Raw genomic sequence first — 24,105 nt, 5'->3', positions numbered from 1 at the left:
CAACGTTTGAATTCCAGAAAGAAAGGCAGACGGGAGATGCAACTGTTCCAGTGGAACTTCTTGTAGTAACTGGGTTTTGAAGATGAAAATATTAATGGAATAAGCTTCTTTTTTATCCACAGTTCTACTCCATCTTAGTTGATAGCAGGCAGGTTTTTTGCTTTGGGCCAAATAGTAGCTTCACTGAAACCGTTTCAGGTCAGTTGTTTTCTGACCACAAGCTTCATTCATGTCTCACACTTAGTTGATTCAGTTACACTTGTTCAAAAAGTGTGTATATGTTTCCCAATTATAGAAAAAAGCTTTAAAGAATATACAAGAATACATCTTGAATATCATCTAGGATAATAAACTCACAAATATACGAGAAAAAAACTGGGAAAGTTTCAGTACTTTGTCATCCTCTACCCGCTCCCCCTCTGTGTTTTCATCTGTTTTCTTGGTCCATCGCCACTGCACCTCACTCCACCCTGACCAACTGCCTCACTGAAAATAAAATCATTAATGCAAGCCAACTTTCTAAAACTGGACTGTGACAAATCTGATATGATCATCACGTGTCTGACCCTAACGACCCACAACTTCTGCCTCACAACATCAACAACCTCACTCCGTCTCCCTCGAAACACTTTACAACAACTCTGGGAAAGTCAGCTCTCTTGGAAACGCCATGTAAGCAAATCACACCTGGATCTGCGTACTTTATGTTGTGTCCGTGCGTGTGTGTGTGTTTGGGTCACTCACCATGCGAAAAGGTTGATCCTAACCCTGTTCTTGTAAACGACAATGCCGGCGGACATTACCCCCAGAAGAATCTCTGTGTTGCTCTGGTCCTGTAGAGAGGAGAACAGAGTGTGTGAGTGTGTGTGTGTGTGTGTGTGTGTGTGTGTGTGTGTGTGTGTGTGTGTGTGTGTGTGTGTGTGTGTGTGTGTGTGTGTGTGTGTGTGTGTGTGTGTGTGTGTGTGTGTGTGTGTGTGTGTGTGTGTGTGTGTGTGTGTGTGGTACACAACACTAGAAACACAGAGGCTTCCTCACTGCCACAGACAAGTTGCTATTGGACAAGGAGAGAAAACTACACTTCCTCACTAAAAAGAATAAGTGTAACGGAGCATGGTTGATAAGTGATCCGTACACCTCCACCCAAACCTCACCGTAAGGAACGCATGTGGACTGCTGATCAATTACACTGTGAAATAAAATTCCACTGTCAAATTTGTGCTGATATTTTGTAGAAATATGTGATAGGGAGACTGAAATAAGTTCCTTATCAGCTCCGATGCCTGATAACGCTTCATTGTGAAGAATACATCCCTGTTCAATACGAAGAACAGCTAGTAACGTTAGCTGTTAGCATCCGGAGCAAGTTTGCTTGTCTTGTGTTATTGTGCGTTTAAGCTTAATTAATAAAAAATTAAATAAACATATAAATGTAAGCATTATTATGATGTATTTCATATTATATTAATCATTTTTTATTTATTTATTTATACAGACATAACATCTATTTCACGTCTGTCTCTTCTGCGTGAGGGCCCCCTGAGGCTGTTTCATGTTGATTGTGTGGTTTCTTTGTGGACAAATGTGTGATTGATGGAACTATGACCTGTTGCCTTCCTAATGTGCAGCATTTCTGCAGGGTGCATCAATGTGTATTAAAAACACACTTTAGTTATTTCAAACAGCAACACAGAAAGAAACAAACACATGTAGCAGATTTGAACACATGCACCAAACACAATGAAACCGTACTTACCCTTGCATAGTGCAGCTCTACCCCGTAGAGCTCCAGCGTGCGTGCTGTGTTCAGATAATTAAACTCTGACTGGGCAGGAGATAGACCGCTGAGAGAGGGGAGGGAGAAAGGGATGGGTTCAAAGACAGATGGGGGGGGGGGGGGGGGGGGGGGTTGTGCGTGGAAGCAGGGAGTGATGATGACAGGGTCGGTGGAAATAGAGAGAGTAGGTGTCAAAGAGACATATGGAGAAGGAGGGAGAATGGGAGGGGCACAATAAGAAACAAAATAAATCAGAAATGTGGACAGCAGGTTAAGGTCAGATAGACTGTGGTACACCAGTCATTAGTGAGCACCTGTTTGTGTAAGGTGGTGAGTTTTCTTACTTTTCTCGGAAAAAAAAAAACCTGTCAAAATAAAACGTTTTTGACAGGGCTCAATAGGATGTATTTTGGGTAAGGGATACGGACAAAATCTGATGTTTATATCATGGTAGTGGTCTATACTGAAATACCTGTGCTCCTTTGTCTACTCTAGTCAAATAGTGACATCACTGGGTGAGACTCGCGCTTCTATTGGCTAGCACTCCAACACATTGTATTGATAGGCAATGGGACGGGACATCTCTTAGCGGTTGACCAATCACAACACATGTTGGAAAATAATCATTCAGTTTCTCCTCAAATGTTATTATTTTACTCTTTTGTTTAACTCAACAGGACAATGATCGAGTTAAAAACTAAAGAATTAAAGAGCAAGAATTGTAAGTGTTACAGGTTTAATCTAAACAAATAAATGAAAGCCTGACTTAAGTTTTTGCAATATTAAGCAAAATGAGTTTACACATTTCTATGCAGAATACGTTTTTAAAAAAGACTTTGCCTCCAGAATATGCTCGTTTTTCATTTGCATAATCCACAGAACCGTGTTGAAATAAACGTGGTGCAAATGTCTGTGAATCATATCCCCAAAGTTCTGCTAGATCACAAGATACCGCGAGAATAGCTACGTCCTGTTTTTGCCAAATCTCTACGGTTTTGGCACATTCCTACCGTTACAGTATAAAGCGTCATGTCTCCCAACCCTATAATGTACACTGATGGTAGAATGAATCACTTTTACTGCCACAAATGTCTGTGTAGTGACTCCAGATGAAAAGACACTTTATCTGAACACAGAGTAATCTGTTCAAGGTCTGGAATCCAATTTATTTCTGAGTGATTTTCCTGCCACAAGCACGGTTGAAAGCTTCACTTCCTTTGTGTTTTCTTTTACATGCATTTGTCAGAGGAATCAGTTCTGTGCTTGGTTTTTTTGTATCTCGGCGTACCTGTGCTGCTGGTGATGTTTGGCGACCTCTTTGTGGAAGTCTTGCGGAGGGTTGAGCATGAAGCAGAACTCTGAGAGATATCCCGCTGCGTGCTCCGATTCACTGTAGTCCCCCAACTCAGCTAGAAAACAAGGGAGATCAATATGATGTCAATACATCAATAATCAAAGATATGATTACACTCATTGTGCGAACATATGCTTCACATTCATCCATTTACAAAACATATTGTGACTGTTTTCATGAATACATTTTTTTGTATGAAAAAATATGCTATAGTGGAGTGATTTAACCCATTGCTTGGATATTGGCTTAAAATAATTATAAATAATAAATGTATCTTAAATAAAAAGACCAGCCCTAAAACATGTCATTAAAAAAACTGATGCAAATAAAGCCAAATTATTAAAAAAAACTAAACAAATGTATAATTTTCTTGATCTGAACGTTTTTCATGCGTCAGATCTGGAAAAGTAGGTTTTTTTATACTCGATGTGGCTTATTTAAAAATAAAAATAAAATGTTGCCTAAGCTGGCAATAACCATTATTGCCAAATATCTTCAGAATATTAACACTTGAATGCTTTGGCTAATTATTCAAATTCATTACACCATCATTGTGTTCATTACACTTTCTCACACCGTCAGTCATCATCTCACACTCTTCAATCTTCGTGCCGCCGTATTGACTTTGTGGTGTGCATGTGTTTACGCAGGGAGGCATTGGAACAAACACAATCACAGTGGTGACAAAAAACAATGAGACTTCACACTTTAACTGCAAATTCTCACAGCCTCTGACAATACTCTTCAATGACGAAAGTAGGACTCATTACTTTTGAGTGTGCTGTTGTATACATGTGTTTCAGATCAAAGAGTCCTTATAGTGTGCCCATACACCAAGGTGGTATGATATGATTAAAAGAGATGGTAAAGCAAGACGATGCCTTAAATAATATATCTCAACCCTACTTTGAGTGTTCCCTTTCCTGTAGTGTGTTGTATAGGAATGCAAGGGCTCAAATCCCAAAGTCCCCTCCAGAAGGAATTTGTTGGACTTGTTGAACATTAAAGCATAGAAACAGTTCACAGTAGAGAATCCAAATACAAATATGAACCTGAAAATTAGCAGAATATGTCTTCTTTAAAATGCCCATAACTGAACTGCAAGTATAGATGAAGTTGTCTTTTCTATACATAGATACATTTAAATGGGGATCCAAATAGCAAAAGACAGAAGGTTAACTGTTTGTACTCAGAGATGAAGAAAGAAGTGAGAAGAAGAAAGATAAAAAGTGAAATAATTCCAAGGTCTTTCATCGCCTTAAGAGGGAAAAGTGAATCCCTGAAGCTATTGGCTCACTAGCTAACAGTTTACACTCACAAAGCATCAATTTAACTCAAGTGGTCCCTGGACTAAGCTACTAGCCAGTAGCCTAAGCATATTGACCAACGAATCAATCTAGGCTCACTTCTTATTGACGTGTACACGGCTCCAGGGAGGAATATATGTTCGGTCAATAGCATTCGGTTTAGAGCAGTGGGCTAATGTTGGTATGGCTTTATAGTGCAAGGCCACTGCAGCTCATAGAGAACCTGATCTCTCTGTAAGTATTCATGTACCCATGTGATATCCATACTGGCTTCAGCTCAGGCTCCTTATAATGATGCTATTGACTAACACGGCACAAACAACACATTGACCTCTCCGTTTGTGATGATGGATTTCCATACGTTGTGTGTGCTTGCCCTTTATTAATATGAATATTGACAGGAAATCTGACCATATCTAAAATGTACAATTGTATACATGAACAATAGCAACACTTTGCAATCATTGGAGCATTAAAGACGTAGAAGTGTTTGGTGATACAACATTTTTAGGGCTACACACTCTTACTGTAGTTGATTGGTTGACAAATCGGTCTTTGGACTACAAATGTGGTCTTTTTATGTGGATTCATGTGTGAAGTGGTGCAGGAATGAGTCCTCAATCTGGAAAAGATTCAGCATTGTGTTGGTGTTGGTAAGAGAGCTTATTTTCTAATCCAAAACCGAATGGAAAATCTCATGAACTTTCGTAGATGTTACAACAGCGACGCTAACTTTTGGGATGGCCGACAAGATTACTCCATTCCTGCATTACTATTTCCAAGAAAACTATGAGCACATCGCTGGTACTGTACGCGCATGATTTAAAGGGGTGTTTTTAGCATGATTCTTTGTGAAGAAGTTTTTTATATACAGATCTATCAATTAAAAAACGAATCAATGAGTCCATAAACAATTGTTAGTCGACTAAGAATTTCTTTATTCCCAGAAATGTTTTGTGTATACGAAAATGTACATTACAGTCAAAATGTACTACTAAAAACCGTAATGTCAAGCTTTTCTTATACAAACCAAAATACGTTGTATCCAAGAAAAGGGTCTATTATTTTCACGCAGAATTTGGTCACTTTGGTGTGGTCAGTGGTGGCACTTGGTCCGAGCTAACTGAATTAGCACCGTAGCAGCTGCTTCAAACCGTTTTTCCCAAAGCAAACATTTATCTTCATGATCTGGGCTGGCACTGGGCAAAGGGATAACATGGACACACTGTGTGTGTGTGTGTGTGTGTGTGTGTGTGTGTGTGTGTGTGTGTGTGTGTGTGTGTGTGTGTGTGTGTGTGTGTGTGTGTGTGTGTGTGTGTGTGTGTGTGTGTGTGTGTGTGTGTGTGTGTGTGTGTGTGTGTGGGTGTGTGGTGTGTGTGTGTGTGTGTGTGTGTGTGTGTGTGTGTGTGTGTGTGTGTGTGTGTGTGTGTGTGGTGTGTGTGTGTGTGTGTGTGTGTGTGTGTGTGTGTGTGTGTGTGTGTGTGTGTGTGTGTGTGTGTGTGGGGGGGGGGGGTAAAAGCAGTGGTGTCATGATGTTGGTAGTCTGGGCCAAATCTCCTCTCTGACCTATATACTGTAGCAGTGCACAATCCCTTCAAAATATGCCAGAGCGAGGTGGCGGACATAAAGAGGGAGAGAGCGGAAGGGAGAGGTGGGGGTGAGAAAAAAGGATAATCAGAGAGGGACGAGGCAGACTAAACAGAGATAAAAGAAAGAAGCAGACTGCATGAAAACAATGAGCAGCAGTGAAAGAGACCGAGCGAGTGTGTCATTATTCGGATGATGCAGTTAGCCTTTAGCTCAGCGCTAAATGTCCTGTTCACCCTGCACATCGTCACACGTCTTCTATGTTTTTAGCACATTTCTGTAAGACGCTAAACTGGACAGCTCTCTGCTATAATTTCTGCTATACTGTACATATATTACTATTATTATACATGTTTTCATTTTTCATAGTTATATTGTATTTAGTTTTTTATATTTTTTCCAATTAATATATTTTTTTATAAATATAATTTGTATAATAGTTAGATTTTGGGCATTCTTGTTCTTTCTTAATTCCTCTCACTGTGTCTATCTATGCACCATTATACACCAAAGCAAATTCCTTGTACTGTATGTGTAAAGCAACTTTGCAATAAACTACATTTAAAAAATCTGATACTGATTCTGTAATTAAAAAAACACATTGTCTATTTATATCACTGCAAATAATATCAACATATCACCACAGAGCATAATTGAATGATAATGGCTTTAGATGCACTGGAGCAAACCACAGCGGTTTCATTTAACAGCATGCAGCTAAAAGGGAAGCTAATGAATTGCCCTCCCATCGCTCTGTATAGAGTGGATGTATCCAGGGAGCCATACTCACATTGAACAGAATAGGACGCCAGCAGTGCGGCTGTGTTGTGTGGACAGGGCAATCTGAAACACAGGATAAACAAACATTAAGCTTTGAATCAATGCAAAATAGTGTTAGTTATTTTCACATAATAACACAGTCAGCGATGCAAACTCATCAGGTATGGAAAAGGTGACAAGGACCCGAGCCCCCCGACCCCACGGAATATCGGCTTTAAAATTAGGAATAACAGAGGCAACTAAAGCAGCAGGTAATAATAACAGAAATGGTAAAGAGTCACATCTAATAGAAATATATAAAAGCATTTATTTTAATTGTGTAGCAGTCAGTTTATAATTTTGGCAGCACTGTTGAGCATTTTGAAAATCTATTGTCATGCCTCTGTGCAAGGCTGAGTCTTTCTATCTTTATGGCATCTGGTGTAAAGTAACTAAATTCATAAACTCAAGTACTATACTTGGGTAGAATTTTGAGATACTTGTACTTTATTTAAGTATTTCAATGTTTTGCTACTTTGTTCTTCTTCTCCTCTACAGTTCATAGGTAAATGGTGTACTTTTACTCCAATATATGTATTTAATACCTTTAGTTACTTCACAGATCTGGATGAATGATGTGAAATCTAATCAAGTGTTGAATCAGACTTTAGTTTCACCTGGAGTAAATCCACAAGCTACCCTGCAGTATACAAATTCATTCAAACTAGCTGCACCTTCACCAGCTTTGAGAACACTTTCATGATCAATCATTTTAAAACATATCATATATATTATTCTGAAATGGACCAATCTGCACAACGACTACTTTTACTGTCGCTACTTTCACTATATTTTGATGAGAATACTTTTCTACTTTTACTTGAGGAACATTTTGAATGCAGTACTTTTACTAACAGAGTATTCCTATTCCTATTCCTACACTCTGGTACTTCTACTTTTACTCAAGTACAAGACCTGAGTATTTCTGCTTTTAATCAAGTACAATATCTGAGTAGTTCTGCTTTTAATCAAGTACAAGATCTGAGTACTTCTACTTTTAATCAAGTACAAGATCTGAGTACTTCTACTTTTACTCAAGTACAAGATCTGAGTATTTCTGCTTTTAATCAAGTACAAGATCTGAGTACTTCTACTTTTAATCAAGTACAAGATCTGAGTACTTCTACTTTTACTCAAGTACAATATCTGAGTGCTTCTACTTTTACTCAAGTACAAGATCTATACTTATACCACCTCCGTTTATCGCCTATGAAAAAAAAACTATTAGAAATCGAAGGCTAAAGCTAACGTTAGCAGATAGTGACAATGTATGCTAGCTAGCTAGTTCAACGATAATATTGCGACAGAAAAAAAATTCAGTGCACATCACGCTCTGCGCTCCGACAGGGAGCTCTGCTCTGAACACCTGAACGGCCCGTTCTAACAGCTGTTCACCAGCGGTCCAGTATGTACCACAGTGACTCCGGACCGCACAGTTAATATAACGAACGCACCCGTAGCTAATGTGGCTGCTGAAGCTAGACCATCATCCCGGAGCAGCAGAGCCGACAGGCAGGAAGACTCGAGCACACAGCTCGCGCTGCATTATAATATATAAAACAAGAACACCATGCGTGTCATGATGGCACATAACAGCTCGCGGCCGCAGATTACTCCGGGTCCCAGACCCCCCCCCCCATACCCCAAAAATATTTGTATTGCAGATCTACATGAATCACACAAACGACCTATTTTGGATTCAAAACGGCGAATTTCGCCGAAAGGTGAGTGATTTTCATGCCTGCACAGTAAATGCATCTCATCAAAAGGTGTTAGTCTGTGGAATAACTGTAATGATGCACTGAAATATTTTACAAGTCTATCTAAACTGAAAGTATTATTTAGGAGTCAAATCATTAATGGTTATGAACAAACCTGTAAAATCCCATTTGTTGTTATTTCTTGTAATTGTAAAAGTAATTTCTTTCTGATTGTTTTGTAAAAAAACAAAAAGCAAACAAAATTAAGACAAACATGACGTTGATGTTGACGATGACCTAATATCTTATTTATAAGAAAAATATATGCTAGACGGGGTAGGACCAGAAAAAAAAATGTAAGCTTCTTCTTGCCCCTGTTGAACATGACAGAGACTATTTGAGAATTATTGTTGTTTTTGTTGTACTTTGTTATAATTATTAATTTGAGTGAGAAGAAAAAAAGAATATATATATATATTATATTATTGTTGTATGTTTTTGTTTCTGACATGTTCAATAAATTGACTTAAAAAATAAATTAAAAAAATGGATGTTGTTTATGCAGCGCGTTATCCAGTATTTACAGCTCCTCAAAGCGATTACACATATATGTCATCATTTACCCACTCACAAACCTATTCAACAGTAAACATACAGTAGTACATTAAAACAGTCATATTTCTGCTTTAAAAAAAACGACAGAAAAATTAGCACATATTGTTTCTTTCAAAAACAATAATGAGCAAGTTGTCTTTGTTTGTACTTCTGTACATGTGTTTGATGTTTATAATGCATATACTGTAAATATGTAATTCATTTAATATATATTGCAGTCAGTGTCTCTAGTTTATGGCTTTCACAAATGTGTTATTTTCTTTACATTCTAAGCTTTTATTGAGGTTTTTTTAATGAAGCTTTTTTTTTAATTTCATCAAACTTTTAACTCAATACATTTTGACCTTAAAACACTAGATTGATGTATCCGTTAGGATCCTACGATGCTGGAACACCAATTATATTTGTGTGGATAAATATGAATCGAGAAGCAAAATAAATATAAACGTTATAAATGAATCTTGATTGAATAAAGCTTCAAAGCACTCTACTCTGGTAACCTTTAATACACAGTATTTAGAGCCTCTGATGAATATCCATTCCAACATGTCTTTATGATATAACTCATACGATAAATACACAGCTGCTGAAGACACACTCACCTTCCAGTTACGATGTCCTGCTTGATCTGAAGATAATATTGGTACCTGGGGGGGGACACACACACACACACACACACACACACAACACATGCATTAGGATAAGAGTCCAATGCACCTTTACCTCTGTTTGAATTGACTCCAGTTTCATGTAAAGACAACTGTGCTTATATAGTATAGAGTTCAACAATAATACATATTTCTTGGTAGTAGGTCAGTCTATTACAGTGTTTTGCAACTCAGTCTGTTATTTTATATATATATTTTACAAGCCCTGTGACAAAATAAATCCCGATCAATGCTGTTAATCTAATTTAATAAGCAGAGGCTTTTAAATAAAGTAAACAAAACTAATTTGCCTTGACAGAAAAAAAAGGCTTTTCTTGTAAAACGCTAATAACAAATACTAAAGGAAATGGAGGCGATTTACAGTATAGTGTATAACGGACATGAATTAGACACTGAAAGCATCACCCTACTATTAGCAATACTTCCAGGAGCCATTCGTTATCCAAGCTGTCGTTATCAGTCTTGTTTATCCCAGCGTTCCCGTGTACTACACCATCTCTTTGTTACACACATTGTCCGACAAAGCCATCAGGAGTGTGTTTTGGTCGTGACTCGAGTGTACAACACGCCCCACCAGCGAGTCAGATCCCAGCTCAGCGCTCACTGTTTAATACGAGCTGCATAAAGGGTGTTGATAAGGCTCGGGCTGTGAGGCTGGAATAAACAGCGGGCAGAGAAAAGGCGGCATGACGCCGTGACGCCTCCTCTGCATGTTGTTTGTGCAGAGCGCGCTGTTGCAGACCTTATGTTTGCAGAACTGTGGGATGGAGTCCACATAACGGCCTTGATGCCAAACATACGGGTACCTTTAATGAGAACGAATTTGTAATGATTGGAAACCAAAAGCTATTTGGATAGAAGCAACATGACCTTGTTTACATAAGATCCCCATTACTTTTGATATATACAGTATACAATATGTTACCTCTTGCTTGATAAGCTACCCATTTGAACTGTGTCTGGACACTTCATTCATCTCAATAAAGCTATTTGAAAAGGACCAAAAACTAGAATATTATTTAGCGTTGGTCATTCTACAAATTGTTCCTTGAGTAGCAGTTTAATCCAATACTACATCTTCCTAAAACATGTGTGCATGTCGGGGTTTCATGCTAAATGAGGACACGTATGGAAGTACTTCTGTGTAAAAGGGCCACATAGTGAATAAAATGGCATTTAGAGAGTGGTTTCATTGATTATATTGCAAGGAACACTACCACTGACTCCATGCCTTGATGATGGAGCTTTTCATATAACTTTTGCATGCCGTGAATTGTTTTGCGGTGTCTACTGCTCGACAGGATTTCCTTCAATTTTTCCGAAACATTGAAACAAGTGGAAACCCATGTAAGTTACCAATGCGCTATACAGTACATATGATGTTATCTATATCGCTTTCATATCGAGATAATTTTGGACGCGTTTCCAGCCTTACTTGTTACCCTTCCCTCCGATAATATTAAGCATCTTTGGGTTATAATCAGTATAATACAGTGTTTTCCCTGTAAATTAACACTCTTACCGTGTGTATTCTTCCTGAAGTTTTCCGGGATCGGTTACAAAGAATTTGACTCTGAAGCTCATATTATAGGGAGACCCTCCTGTGGAAAACGAACCAAAAAGGTCCACTGATGAGTGGAAAACAAAACATGGTAAGCTCCTATACTTTAAGAGTGGATTAGTTCCACACATTTGAAAGAAGATACAAATAAGTGGAATAAATGACTTAGTGTAAAAGTAAGCAAGCGTGTATTTCTACAAATGAGTCTTACTCCGTGCACTGTGTCGAACACCAAACCCTGAGGTTATTCCTCACTGAATCAATCACTCAGCGCAAAAACACAGGGTTGAAACTCAGTTCAATCATTGCTCGAGGACGACTGCCTTTCTCACGCGGGCTACGTCTTCATTCTTCTACAAATCCTATTACTCATTATTAAAAAAGAAACAAGTTGAAATGAAGTTTAATCATTGCTCACGGCAGATTCAGAATTTTAAATCATAGTGTATTGTGCTTGAGGTGGAGGCTGGATTTGCAACCTTCGCCAACTAATACATTGTGAAATTCAAGCAATTACGTTGAACTGCTGTGGTTTTTACGACTTTTTTTGTTCCTGAAAATGAACTAGATTTGTTAGTAGTGGTGGATTTGTTAGTGTGGTGGTGTGTGCGGATGCCACTTACTTTTTAACTGTTTCCTGATGGGCTTGGTGGGATCGAGCCAGCGCTGTAAAATATTGATTAAGAGACACTTAGAGACACCTTCCATGACATGGTTAAACAAGCTAAATTATTCACGGCTGGCCACAGACACACATCCAACAAATATACTTAAATACATCAATATAATATATGCACCGATATGCAGTAAATGTACATTCTAGATAGTTATTCACACACTTATAATGTATCTATGTTTATGAGACAGATCTAAAAACAGATCGAAGAGTTCTGCTTTAGGCAAACACTTACTCTAGTGCACACAAACAACACACATTTGAGGTCAATGGATTAAAGGGATACCAATATCCCAAAAACATTTTTCCTCATACCTGCAGTGCTTTTTATCACTCTAGATTGTTTTAGTGTGAGTTGCAGAATGTTGAACATATCAGCCGTAGAGATGATTGCCTTCTTGCTAAAGAATGGAACTAGATGACTTGTGATGCTCAAAGCGCCACAAAAAAATACATTTGAAATAATCAACAGGAACCCATCTCTTCAAAAATGATGACACCTAAACTCAAGACCATCCACGGATCATAAGCACTTTCATGTAGGAGCTACTTTTTTTAATCACAGAATAACATGTGTCAAATGTACTCATGGACGATAGGAAGGTGTAGTCGGATAGAAAGAAAATAGATCCTACATGAAACTGCTCACAACAGGTTTTTGGATTATCATGAGCAACCTGGTCATGATTTTAAAAAAAAAAAAAAGATACTGCTGTAGGTTTTTTTCAATGTATCTTTTGCCACATCTAAAGTTGAGTGCCTTCCAGTTCCATCACATTTGAGAGATGGAAAAATCTACGGCGGATATTTCCAACAATCTGCAACTCGCACCAAATTGTCAGGATCATCAGGTAGAGCGGTTAGTAGTTCAATCCCCGGCCTCTGCAACATCTCTCCTTGGTCCTTGGGCACGATACAGAATACCAAATTGCTCCTGTTGGAATGGCCAATGATGTGTGGTTCCTCGTATAATAGTATATGCTATATATGAACGGGCAGATTCTGACTTGTGTTGAATGCTTGAAAAGCACTATATAAAATCTAGTTTTTTCTTCCATTTTGGGATAGAACTGCCATTTCTACGCGACTTTCAGCTGGCACACACCAATAACACAGGAAGTGAGTTTGAAGTAGAAGCCACTTTTTATATTGGCCGAACGGAAGTATTACTTCCATGTTAGTCCGTGACATCACTGGGCCAAAACAATATTTTTCCTTTTGGCTTGAATTGCAGAAAAGACATCTATAAATCTTATATTTTGTAATGTAAATCTACACTTGGAAGGCACTAAAAGTTGTTAAAAGTTGCTAAGAGCCGAAAGTTTGTTTCCGTCTCTATTTATTTGTCTAAGCAGAGACCGGACATGATGCTTCTGAGACGGAGTGGATTGGAAGCGAGGCTTAAGGCAAACACAAGTGCTATGGAGCCAATCGATGTGGAAGATGGCCGGGACATATTTATGGTCTCAAGAGTCAAGGGATTTCCGCTTAAAGCGCCTCTGAGCACCTTTCATAGGGATGTACGGTGCTTCGCCTCCAATGCTGCATTCAGTTCTCTTTAGACATCCATGGCACACACACACACACACACATTCTCACAAACACTCTGTAGATTGATAAACATTATACTGACTGGTGCGTCTAAGGAGTCATCAGCCAAGTGCAGGCCAAAGTAGTCTCTCTCAGTCAGCTCCAGGTGCTTAAAGACAGCTTCCAACAACACCTGGCCAGGATCCGACTTCTGCAGAGGGACAGGAAACACACAAGGAGTTAGCATTCGTCACTCGGTAAGAGGTCATAGGAGGGATATGAATTAGATATGTTATTTTGTGCTATATTGTAGAGAAGATTGAAACATAATGCAAGAACTCTTCACAAAAAAAATCCCTTTTCTCACCTTAATGATTTAAACACTTACATTACAAGTTGTGATTCACCATGTTCAGCCTTATTGAATATCTTTCCATATAGGGAGGAACATATAAGGAATTCAGTTGATGCGTGCCTGTGGGCCATTGCCGCATATTTATCAATTTCGCTACATGGTTTGCTCAGTGACCGTGTAATGCCATCTGACATCTTTCTAGCAATTTAGCGAAGCAATATATCCCTACATGCATAAGTGTGATGAGCCGCAATTAATTTTTAAGCCATTAACATATATATAGATGTACATATCAGCTTGTTTTAAATGTGATCCTACCAGCTGTCTTGAAGAAAACTGTAACATAAGGTGACTTGGCTCGATAAGTAAGCATCTGATCGAAATGAACTACATTATAGGAATACTACAGATACAGATGATGTAGCAATCGTGATTCTATGTTTTTCCATCACGGAGTAGGGAATATGGGATGATGCAGGTTAGAAGTGAACATTCAACATTTTGGTGCCTTGAACTAACTCGAAACAGATCCGTAAAACAGATTTGATGTTTGGGTAAATGCTTTGATGTAAACTGCCATGAGTTTAGAGAGCAGTAGATACAAAAAAGTTAACTGCTGAGGAACATTTGGCTTAGAAAAAACACCACAGCAGCGTGGTAAAGGAGTGAAGAAAGAGCACTGAAACCACCGCCTGTCTGCGGCAAAGCTTGCATAAAACTGAAATTGTGAAAGAGGAAAATTTAGAGCAGGAGACGGGGGTAATTAAATTCAAGTAAATCAATGGCCATGTGCTTTTACTTGCTCAGTGGTGCCTCTCAATGTATGTCACGGCCTCTCTGAACCCAACAACCATCCAGCAGGTTTCCTGTTATCATAGCCAGACAGTGTAATAACAGAAATGATCTTCGGATGTTCACATTCACAACAGTCCTAAAACGAATTATGATTGACAAACACTTCCCTCACCCTCAACCAAATCTAAGCTTAAAGGGGCCCTTTTATGCTTTTGTGGAGTTTCCCTTTCCTGTAGTGTTTTTGTGCATGTAAATGGTCTGCAAAGGGTAGAATTCCAAAGTTGTCTGAAACGCCTCGATTGGAATGCTTTTCTCCCTTACACTTAACATAGTGACATCACTACGTAACACTTGCGATTCAATTGGCTAGTGCTCGAACATCTTTTACGTGATAGACTAAGGGCTGGGCTCTGGTTTCAGACAGAGGGTGAAAAGTATGAGAAAAATAAAGACCTTTTTGAACATTAAAACATGTGACCATAGAGGCACAAAATAGAATTATGGAACCTGAAAAGGAGCATACCCCTTTAAAACAGTGAGAATTCACCAAAATCACTATAAGAACAGATCTTATTTAAAATGGCGCCAAAAGATACTTTCTGTACCCCTCAACACTCCAAGGAAGCCATAACTGACTTGTCTAAGTCCAAAGACCACATGACATTTATTTTTTTATGATTTATGGCAACAGTTCCCTTTAACCTGTAACCATGATAGTTTTCTATGCATCTAATAGAGGTGCAGAAAAAATGGGGCCACACGAAAGTACTGTATGTAAAATGTGACAAAAGCAAAGAAATGGCATGAAACTGATTTATGTTCAGTAGGTTAACAAGAACTGTTATATATGTAATTATAACTATTTTCTATCTTTAAACACGAAGCAAGAGGAATATCTGTGTGCTTTATAAAAGGAACATATTTCCCTTTTTTACAAATACTTGGGTGTGTGCGCGAGCAGTCTAGCCGTAATTTAAGACTTTTATGTACGTTTTGGGTGTCATACCGTTTATTTTCACTTTCAAAACAATGTTTCATTGCAATGTTACCAGCGGAAAAACAAGTTGGTAAACAGTGGCTTAGCAAAAACTGAGGTTGTATAAAGAAGGACTTTCCCAGAGCCTCTGAGAAAAACAAGACGGAGGAATAAGATGAGAAGAGAGACGATGAAAGGCTGAGGAATCAGATCATTAATATCACATCATTTCATGAGAGTAGGAAGGGTGAGAGGATAAACTGTGGGACCACAAGTGGAGCAGAAATTCACACCTGATCCTGCTGCCACTTTGACAGAGGGGGGGAGTGTGAGTGTGTAACTCCATCACAGCTCCCATGGGACTCACTGCTCTCACCCACCTCTCCCCTTTCCCCTGGTGACACACTTTCACAGCCCAGCATGTGCCGAGTGTGTGTGTGGGGGAAGGGAAGTTGACAGTTGACATGGCTGCCCTCAAGGATCACCGGCAGTCTTAGCGTTGTGTGTGTGTGTGTGTGTGTGTGTGTGTGTGTGTGTGTGTGTGTGTGTGTGTGTGTGTGTGTGTGTGTGTGTGTGTGTGTGTGTGTGTGTGTGTGTGTGTGTGTGTGTGTGTGTGTGTGTGTGTGTGTGTGTGTGTGTGTGTGTGTGTGTGTGTGTGTGTGTGTGTGTGTGTGTGTGTGTGTGTGTGTGTGTGTGTGTGTGTGTGTGTGTGTGTGTGTGTGTGTGTGTGTGTGTGTGTGTGTGTGTGTGTGTGTGTGTGTGTGTGTGTGTGTGTGTGTGTGTGTGTGTGTGTGTGTGTCTTTACTGTCAAAGCATATTAGCAGTGAGTCAACACTGATAGCCTCTCTGTGCTAACTTCCTTAAGTCTTAACTATTACTATTATATTTGAGTGTTTTAAAAATATTAACAGCTGCTTAATTTGAAAATGTTGTACGTGTTGCGTTGTGGTCGAGAAAATACCACATGTTCGACTGTCATGCGATCGATGGTGTGTAATTGTCTCACTTTTAAAAACAATGTTGAAACCAAAGAAATAAGCTATTCAAAAGGAATCTGCTTTTCAAAATATTCGAGAAATCTGCCTAACCTGTTGACCAGAAGATGAATAGTTTAACTGATTAATATTGTCATATTTTCTGCAAGGATATTTTCCCAAAAGGGAAAAGGCATAAATGGCCCTCCAAATAAGGGTCTCTTTCTTAACCGTCGACATTGGCATCACGGTCTGTCTTATCGGAGTCTAAAGTCTCTGTTCCTCTATATAGCAGAAGAGAACTGTACATGTATATGTAAAGTAAATATGTATTAGTTTTAAACAAACAATGTTTTGGCTATGTCGGCAATTCCACAGCCGTATTTGTGATGGCACACAAAGACGATATCAGCATATACTGTACGTTACAAGCCAAAATCACAGTTTTCCCCGTCTAAGCTACGCGCCATAAAGGGATTTGAAAAATATTTGCACTGAAAAGGAGTGTCCAGGTGGACATGACATCAGAAACAAAAAGGTAACATAGTGCATAGGCTATTGGATTAACAAAATAAGTGAAAAGATTGATTAATAAACAATATCTAAACCAAACTACTAAGATTTACAATGGAGATCTGCCTTTAGAAAAAAATAAAAGCTGCTCTAAAGTCACTAAAAAGTTATTGTGTGGACAAAATAAATCTGAAAAGCTGTGTAGGGCACTGAAAAGTCCGCCTACTTCCAAGGAATTGAAGACATTTTCAGAAGTTTGTCTTTTCCTTGCAATGTTTGCATCATTACTTGTGGGAGTGTTGGATAATGCAGTAGTTTCCCCTGCAGTGCATTCTGACGCCTGTTACTCAGTGTTGTGAACTATATTGAGAGAGAAATATTGTATGTGAGAAAATTAACTCTAACAAGATTAGAACCAACAATATTTTGACCACAACATCTTATTTGTTTCTTATTATCAAAAAAGGAGATAACAATGCGTCACATCACAAGACGAAAAACGCCTTTTTGAATGTCTAGCATTCTCAGACAAACTGGAAACATATTTTACCCTCTGTGATGATTCATCCAGCTGACTGGGGTCAAACGGACAACATGAGGAAGTGAGAGAACATGCAACCCTCCAATATGATGTTTTCACATATAAGGCTATTCATAGACATGAGTCTGAGAGACTGTGTGTGTCCACTGCTTCCCCTTTGTGTGAAGCAGCTTTTCAAGCTTTATGTGAGAGCACTGTGCACCTGTGATCCCAGAAATACTATCACCACTGTGTGTGTTCTTTGTATATATGTGGCTGGTATTATTTGTTCATGTTCTATATATATATTTTAATTGTTAATAGTCATAAGATGATAGTATACAAAGATCTACACTTTAGACAAAATGGACCGAAAACCACAGAGCAAAAAAATACAAAACACTTTTTTTATTATTGCAGCCTTTGCAAAAGCAAAATACATTGCTGGAACTGATCTTCTATATACATACAAGGATGTCCACACACACATTCTTTCTCTGTACTAACACATAAACACCAAACTGTGACTAGTTCATGGGCTACACACTTCGTGAGAGAGAGAGAGTAGCAGAACTCAAACTAAAAGGAGAGACGTACCAATAAATAGAGATAGATAAGGAAAACAACAGACAACAGAGATGGTAAGAGGAAGACAGAGAGTCATAGAGGAGCAACGAGTGGAGAAGAGAGAGTGAGCAGGGGAAGAGAGAAAAGGAGTGATTGACGGCGAGGTTGTGCCAGACAAACGCTCTTTGTGTTGATCTTCATCAGAGCAGCAGCAACACTCACTGAAATAGTGTCCGTGTGCGTGGAAGCGAAGAGAGAAGAGGGAGATGTGGTGATAGAGCGCCATCAGAGAGAAAGAGTAAGAGAGACATGTTTTCTCTAAAGATCTCACAGAAATTACCAATGAAATAGAAGACTAGAAAAGTGAAGTGAACTTGGCTAACACCTGATGACATGGAAGAAGAGGGGCTAGGCTAGGCTAAGCTAAGGAAGGAAAGACTGTTTCTATAAAGATCACACAAAAATAACAAATTAAATGATTTGTATCTGGGATAAACCTACTGAATTCTGGAATAATGAAGTCCTTAAAGAGAGAAACACAGCAGGGGGCAAAAGTATAACCATTTGAAAGAAATGTATGAAGAAGAAGAGAAGTGAAGGCATACAAGCAGGGGCGGATCTACGGGGGGAAAGGGGGGGCAGCTGCTCCCCCACTGTAGAGCCGTGCCCCCCCAGCTTCCCCCCCTAACTTTTGTTTCCTTAAAACTGTACTAAACAAACCTACACTATTTCCACAAGCTTCTCAAGCAACGAAACAAGCATTACATTAGTTAAAAGTGAATCATTTTAAATATCATTTTAGGCCCGTTAAAAACGTAGCTACGGCCCTGCATTAAACTGCGGAGCGGCGTTCACACAGACCGCGGCTCACAGAGCTGCAGAGAACGAGCGAGCTGTCCCAGCACCAATGGATCAGCTTCCCCTGGGAGCATTTCCCTTTCCACTAGTTTTGTTTTTACTAAGGACGAGAGCTTGAAACTAAATATTAATAAAACGCTGCCGTTTGAATCGATAGCGTTTAACAGATGGGCGCTGTTTGGGGCGTTACGTTACAAAATACTACGCAGACAGCGTTAGCTGGGAGATCGATCACTTTGCTAAACTACGCGGTAGCCTACTATTAAATCCACGTAAACTACACATCACAGCCATGAGGCCAGATCAATGAAACCAGGATACATCCTTTACCGTAAAAACTGGATCTAAACACAGCTGCCCGTGTGCGCTTGATCAATACTTTGATGTTATATTTATGATATGCTACATATTAGCTAGGCTACATGGCCCTAACGCAGACCTGGGCATTGTACGGCCCGCGGGCCAAATACGGCCCGCGGGAAGATTCTGACCAGCCCGCGAAAGATTACATGATAAAACATATTTTCTAATTATCTTATGGGTGGACTAAAACCGCATTGCTTTTATTTTGAAGCCCATTTATTCTCAGTGCACGCAATCGTGCACGTGAAATGCGTGTCTACCTTCCTCGTCACCCCTGAAAAATGCGAAAATGTCGGCTCATGCCAAAAAGAGGAAAGTGGATGCCGAAAGCAGAACTTTCAAACAAATATGGACTACTAATTTTTTCTTTACTGAAGTCAAGGGTAAACCTGTGTGTTTGGTTTGTGGGGAGCATGTCGCCGTGTTTAAAGAGTACCATTTGAAACTAGAGATGTCCCGATCCGATCACGTGATCGGGGATCGGAGCCGATCAGGTGATTTTCAAAAAATCGGGGATCGGGAGAAAAAAAATCGGGGATCGGGATTTAAAAAAAAAAATGTTTATATAAAATATTTTTTTTTAATTTAATGTTACAAAACAAAAATGACCATGTTCACGTCTTAAAGTCATCCTGAGGACTTAGTTTTGGTTTGAAATTACACAACATCATGTATGTGTTGCTTTCTTTGGGCTTGTTTTCATAGACCTGGTTGCTTATTTCTCTGAAATCTGGCAACAGAGTGGGCGCAGTGTCTCATAGTAGCAGTAAGCTAACGAGAGGCTACGTTCAGCTGGGGAGTCGGGACAGAGAAAATGTCAGGAGTTTGGAAGTATTATAAAATTGAAAGCGAAGGCAGTGTAACAGCCAGATGCAATGTTTGGAAGGCAGAGGTTCCGCGTGGTGGAAAGAACAGAGCTACGTTCAACACGACCAATCTAATACGCTACCTGAGAAACAAACACCAACAACAACACGGTGAGTACACAGCGGCCACTCAGGTAACGGCACTGAAACAACCGACACTTTCAGAGACTTTTAAAAAGGAAGGAGAAACTGCCCCAGAACAGAGAAAAGGCCAAACGATAACAGCCAAGGTAGCTTAATTCATCGCGTTGGATGACCAGCCGTTATCTGTTACCTTTTTTTTCTCTTAATGCATTGCATAAAGATCGGATTGGGAAAAATCGGTATCGGCAGATTGTCAAAATCAAATGATCGGAATCGGATCGGGAGCAAAAAAAGGTGATCGGGACATCCCTATTTGAAACGGCATTACGAGACGAAACATGCCGCGAAATACAAAAACTTGACTGATGCCGAACGAGCGCGGACATCAACGGATTTACTAGCAAAGCTAGAAAAACAACAAGGCTGTTTTACAAAGCTGCATGCAGACAGAGATGCAGCGACCAGAACCAGCTTTGTGATAGCCCACAAAATCGCCCAGAACAGTAAGCCATTCTCGGAGGGGGAGTTTGTGAAAGAGTGCATGGTCGAGTCTGCAGCACTGCTATGCCCAGAGAAAAGAGAAGCGTTTGAAAACATCCCGCTGTCCCGCCACATCGTGACGAGAAGGATGGAGGACATCGCAGAGAATCTGGAGTTTCAGCTGCAAAGTGAAGTGTGAAGCTTCGACTTTTTTTCTTTGGCTTTGGATGAGAGCTGTGACGTCCGTGACACAGCCCAGCTGCTCATATTTCTCCGGGGGATAACGCGCGACTTCAAGCTTACGGAGGAGCTGGCAGCAATGCGGCCAATGAAAGGAACCACAACGTTGAGTGATCTGTTCACCGAGGTAAACGATATCCGAATTTGACAGGGAAAAATGTTGGGCTTTTGAAAAGAATGCAAGATAAAGTGAGTGAACTCAACGCAGAGCAGAAATTGGTGTTTATACATTGTATTATTCATCAGCAAGCGTTGTGCAAGTCAGTGCTAACACTTAGCCATGTGGTTGATGTTGTTACTACAACAGTTAATTTCATCAGAGCGCGAGCATTAAATCACAGGCAGTTTGTTTCACTATTGGAGGAGCAAGAGAGCGAACATGGTGATGTCAGGTACCACACAGCTGTCAGGTGGCTCAGCCTGGGCAAAGTGCTGAAAAGGTTTTGGGTTCTGAAATCAGAGATAAAAGAGTTTTGTGAGATGAAAGGCAAAACCATCCCCGAGCTGTCTGATAAGGACTGGATGGCAGATTTAACATGTGCTGTTGATGTGACTGCAATGATGAATGCACTGAACACACAACTGCAGGGCAAGGGCCTTTTTGCTCATGAAATGCATAGCCATGTGAAAGCCTTCATGACAACGTTGCAATTAATTTCAAGGCAACTAGGCAGCAACAATCTCGAACACATGAAAACCCTGAAAGAAGTCAAACCATCAGCTGATCACCGGCACAGGTACTCATCCATGTTAGGAGCACTGCATGATGAATTTTCAAGGCGTTTTCAAGATTTCAAAAAGGTTGAGGATGAAATGCAGCTGGTTTCCTCTCCCTTTACCTGCAGTGTTGATAGTGCACCCACTGATGTTCAGCTTGAACTCATTGACCTGCAGTCTGATTCACTACTGAAAGAGCACTTTAAGTCAGCATCACTGCTAGAGTTCTACTCTGCTCTCAAGGAGGAGAACTTTCCAAACATGAGGAGACATGCTCAGAAGATGTTGGTTCTCTTTGGATCCACCTACACATGTGAACAGACATTCTCAGTCATGAAGTTTACCAAATCCAGGTACAGATCCTCTCTCACTGATGAACATCTGTCAGCTGTGCTTCGCATCTCCACCTCAGACATTCAACCTGACTTTGATGGACTTGTTAAAGCTTAACAGAGACTGGATTTCTCACACTGAATGGAAAAAAAGAACTGAAGAACACTAAAATGTGGAAATATAACAAGTGAAATGGGACACTTGATCTTTTTTTTTTTTTTTTGCGCAGTTCTGAAAACATTAAATGTTTAATATAGGCATGTCAAGTCAAAAAGGCTACAAAACTGGGACACTTTTCTTTACACAGTTAAGTGATATGTCTTGTTTATTTTGGCTACAAAGATGATGTGATGTCTTTAGAAAGCTAAGAAAATCCTTGTTTCAATAGTATATGAAACTCAAAATGCCCTTTGTTATTAATGTTACTGAAAATATTTATCATTTTGGAAATTCTAGTTGAATAAATGATATTTTTGAAAGCTAACCTCACCTTTTAATTGCCAAATAATAACATACACTCTTACCAGCGGTCAAAACAATGCCATTTACTGCTTTCTATATAGAAATAAAATGTATATTATGCATAATTGAGTTCGGCATTTTGGCCCAGCCCTCCAAAATATTTTCAGTTGCTCATTTGGCCCCCTGGGAAAAATAATTGCCCACCCCTGCCCTAACGTGTAAAGTTATACAAGCATTTGTACCAGTGCTTTTCATAAGTAGACTCTTGCAGGCCAGAGTAGCTGGAGTGATTCAACAACAACAAAAAGACATATCTGAGAAGTGATCAGGAAGAACAGACAGAGGAAAAGGAAAAGAGAGTTCACTGAAGAGACCAGGAGGGTCAGAGCAGGAGGAACCCAGGAGGAGATGAAGACATTAGTGAAGAAGAAGAAATGTATGTGAGGAATAAAGATGAAGGATCAGGAGGCAGATGAGACTCCAGCTGGACCACATGGTATGTTTTTATTCTCCTTACATATTCCATTACAGCAGCACAATCTAGCAGCTCTTAGTATTGACAATTATTGATTGAAATGTGTTTCTGCACAGGTCACCTTTAGCTCTCTGAAGAGATGGGTGATGTCATTTGTGTACTTTAACTAAGTACTTACAGTATGCAGAATTAGAGTATTCTCTGAATCGGGTGCCTTTTGGGTCTTTATATCTTTGAAAAATTCAACCAAAATGTTTGGTCAACATCTGGTAGTGGACTACTTATATTTTTCCACCTCAGGCACAACATATAAATAATTACTAGGAATTTACTTGAAAAAATTTAACAGGGTTGAAGTTTTTGACAAAAAGTAGGCATGAGACCTTGTTTAGCTAAGATATGGCAACACATAGAAATCAAGGACATTACAAAATTGTAATATTTTGCAAAACTATTGTTTATTTTGTAATAAACAATTATATACTATTATTAATTCATATAACAGAGTTGAAATGTTGAGCTTGTCAATCTTAATCTGAAAATACAAAAACTGAAATATAGGTAAGAGAAGAAACTGACACTTTTGTGATGTAATTCCCTCAATGCAGATCACACATGGACTGATCCATTATTTTAATAGAAGGGTAAATGGTATGGCGTGACGGGGTTGAAACAAACTGAGGGACGTGTGTCAATATTGCAATTTCATAGATAATTCAAGTATTTTTTCAGAATGTATTTTTGATCAGTTAAAGTTGACAAGCATATGATTATATTAGCAGCAACATTTTGGAATAATTGGCCATTTTGATTTGTTAATATTAAATTAATATGTAATAATGCTTAGTGAGCACATGCAAATATGTCTGTCTAATACTAAGACAACACATTTTTTAAAAACAAAATATATATTTAATTTTACATTGTAATTCAAAA

The 24,105-nt window shown here is 39.2% G+C and overlaps 2 protein-coding genes across 2 annotated transcripts in view; one reads left to right on the top strand and one right to left on the bottom strand.

The window, feature by feature from the left end:
• The window catches only part of ptpn4a (protein tyrosine phosphatase non-receptor type 4a), a 95,625-nt gene that overhangs the window by 30,416 nt on the left and 41,104 nt on the right, over positions 1 to 24,105 (bottom strand). Inside the window, 8 exon segments of the mRNA XM_034109726.2 lie at positions 745 to 833; positions 1,754 to 1,841; positions 3,063 to 3,183; positions 6,813 to 6,865; positions 9,759 to 9,803; positions 11,347 to 11,425; positions 12,009 to 12,051; positions 13,695 to 13,802. Coding sequence (XP_033965617.1) covers positions 745 to 833; positions 1,754 to 1,841; positions 3,063 to 3,183; positions 6,813 to 6,865; positions 9,759 to 9,803; positions 11,347 to 11,425; positions 12,009 to 12,051; positions 13,695 to 13,802 — 626 coding nt within the window.
• On the top strand, positions 21,004 to 22,349 carry LOC139435993 (general transcription factor II-I repeat domain-containing protein 2B-like). The gene is made up of 2 exons (XM_071207115.1): positions 21,004 to 21,130; positions 21,310 to 22,349. The coding sequence occupies exons 1-2, from the start codon at positions 21,004 to 21,006 to the stop codon at positions 22,347 to 22,349; spliced, it is 1,167 nt and encodes a 388-aa protein (XP_071063216.1).

Source organism: Pseudochaenichthys georgianus, chromosome 21, assembly GCF_902827115.2.
Source record: "Pseudochaenichthys georgianus chromosome 21, fPseGeo1.2, whole genome shotgun sequence".
In the NCBI taxonomy this organism is placed as follows: Eukaryota; Metazoa; Chordata; class Actinopteri; order Perciformes; family Channichthyidae; genus Pseudochaenichthys; species Pseudochaenichthys georgianus.
This window is presented reverse-complemented; position numbering and strand designations above follow the sequence as displayed.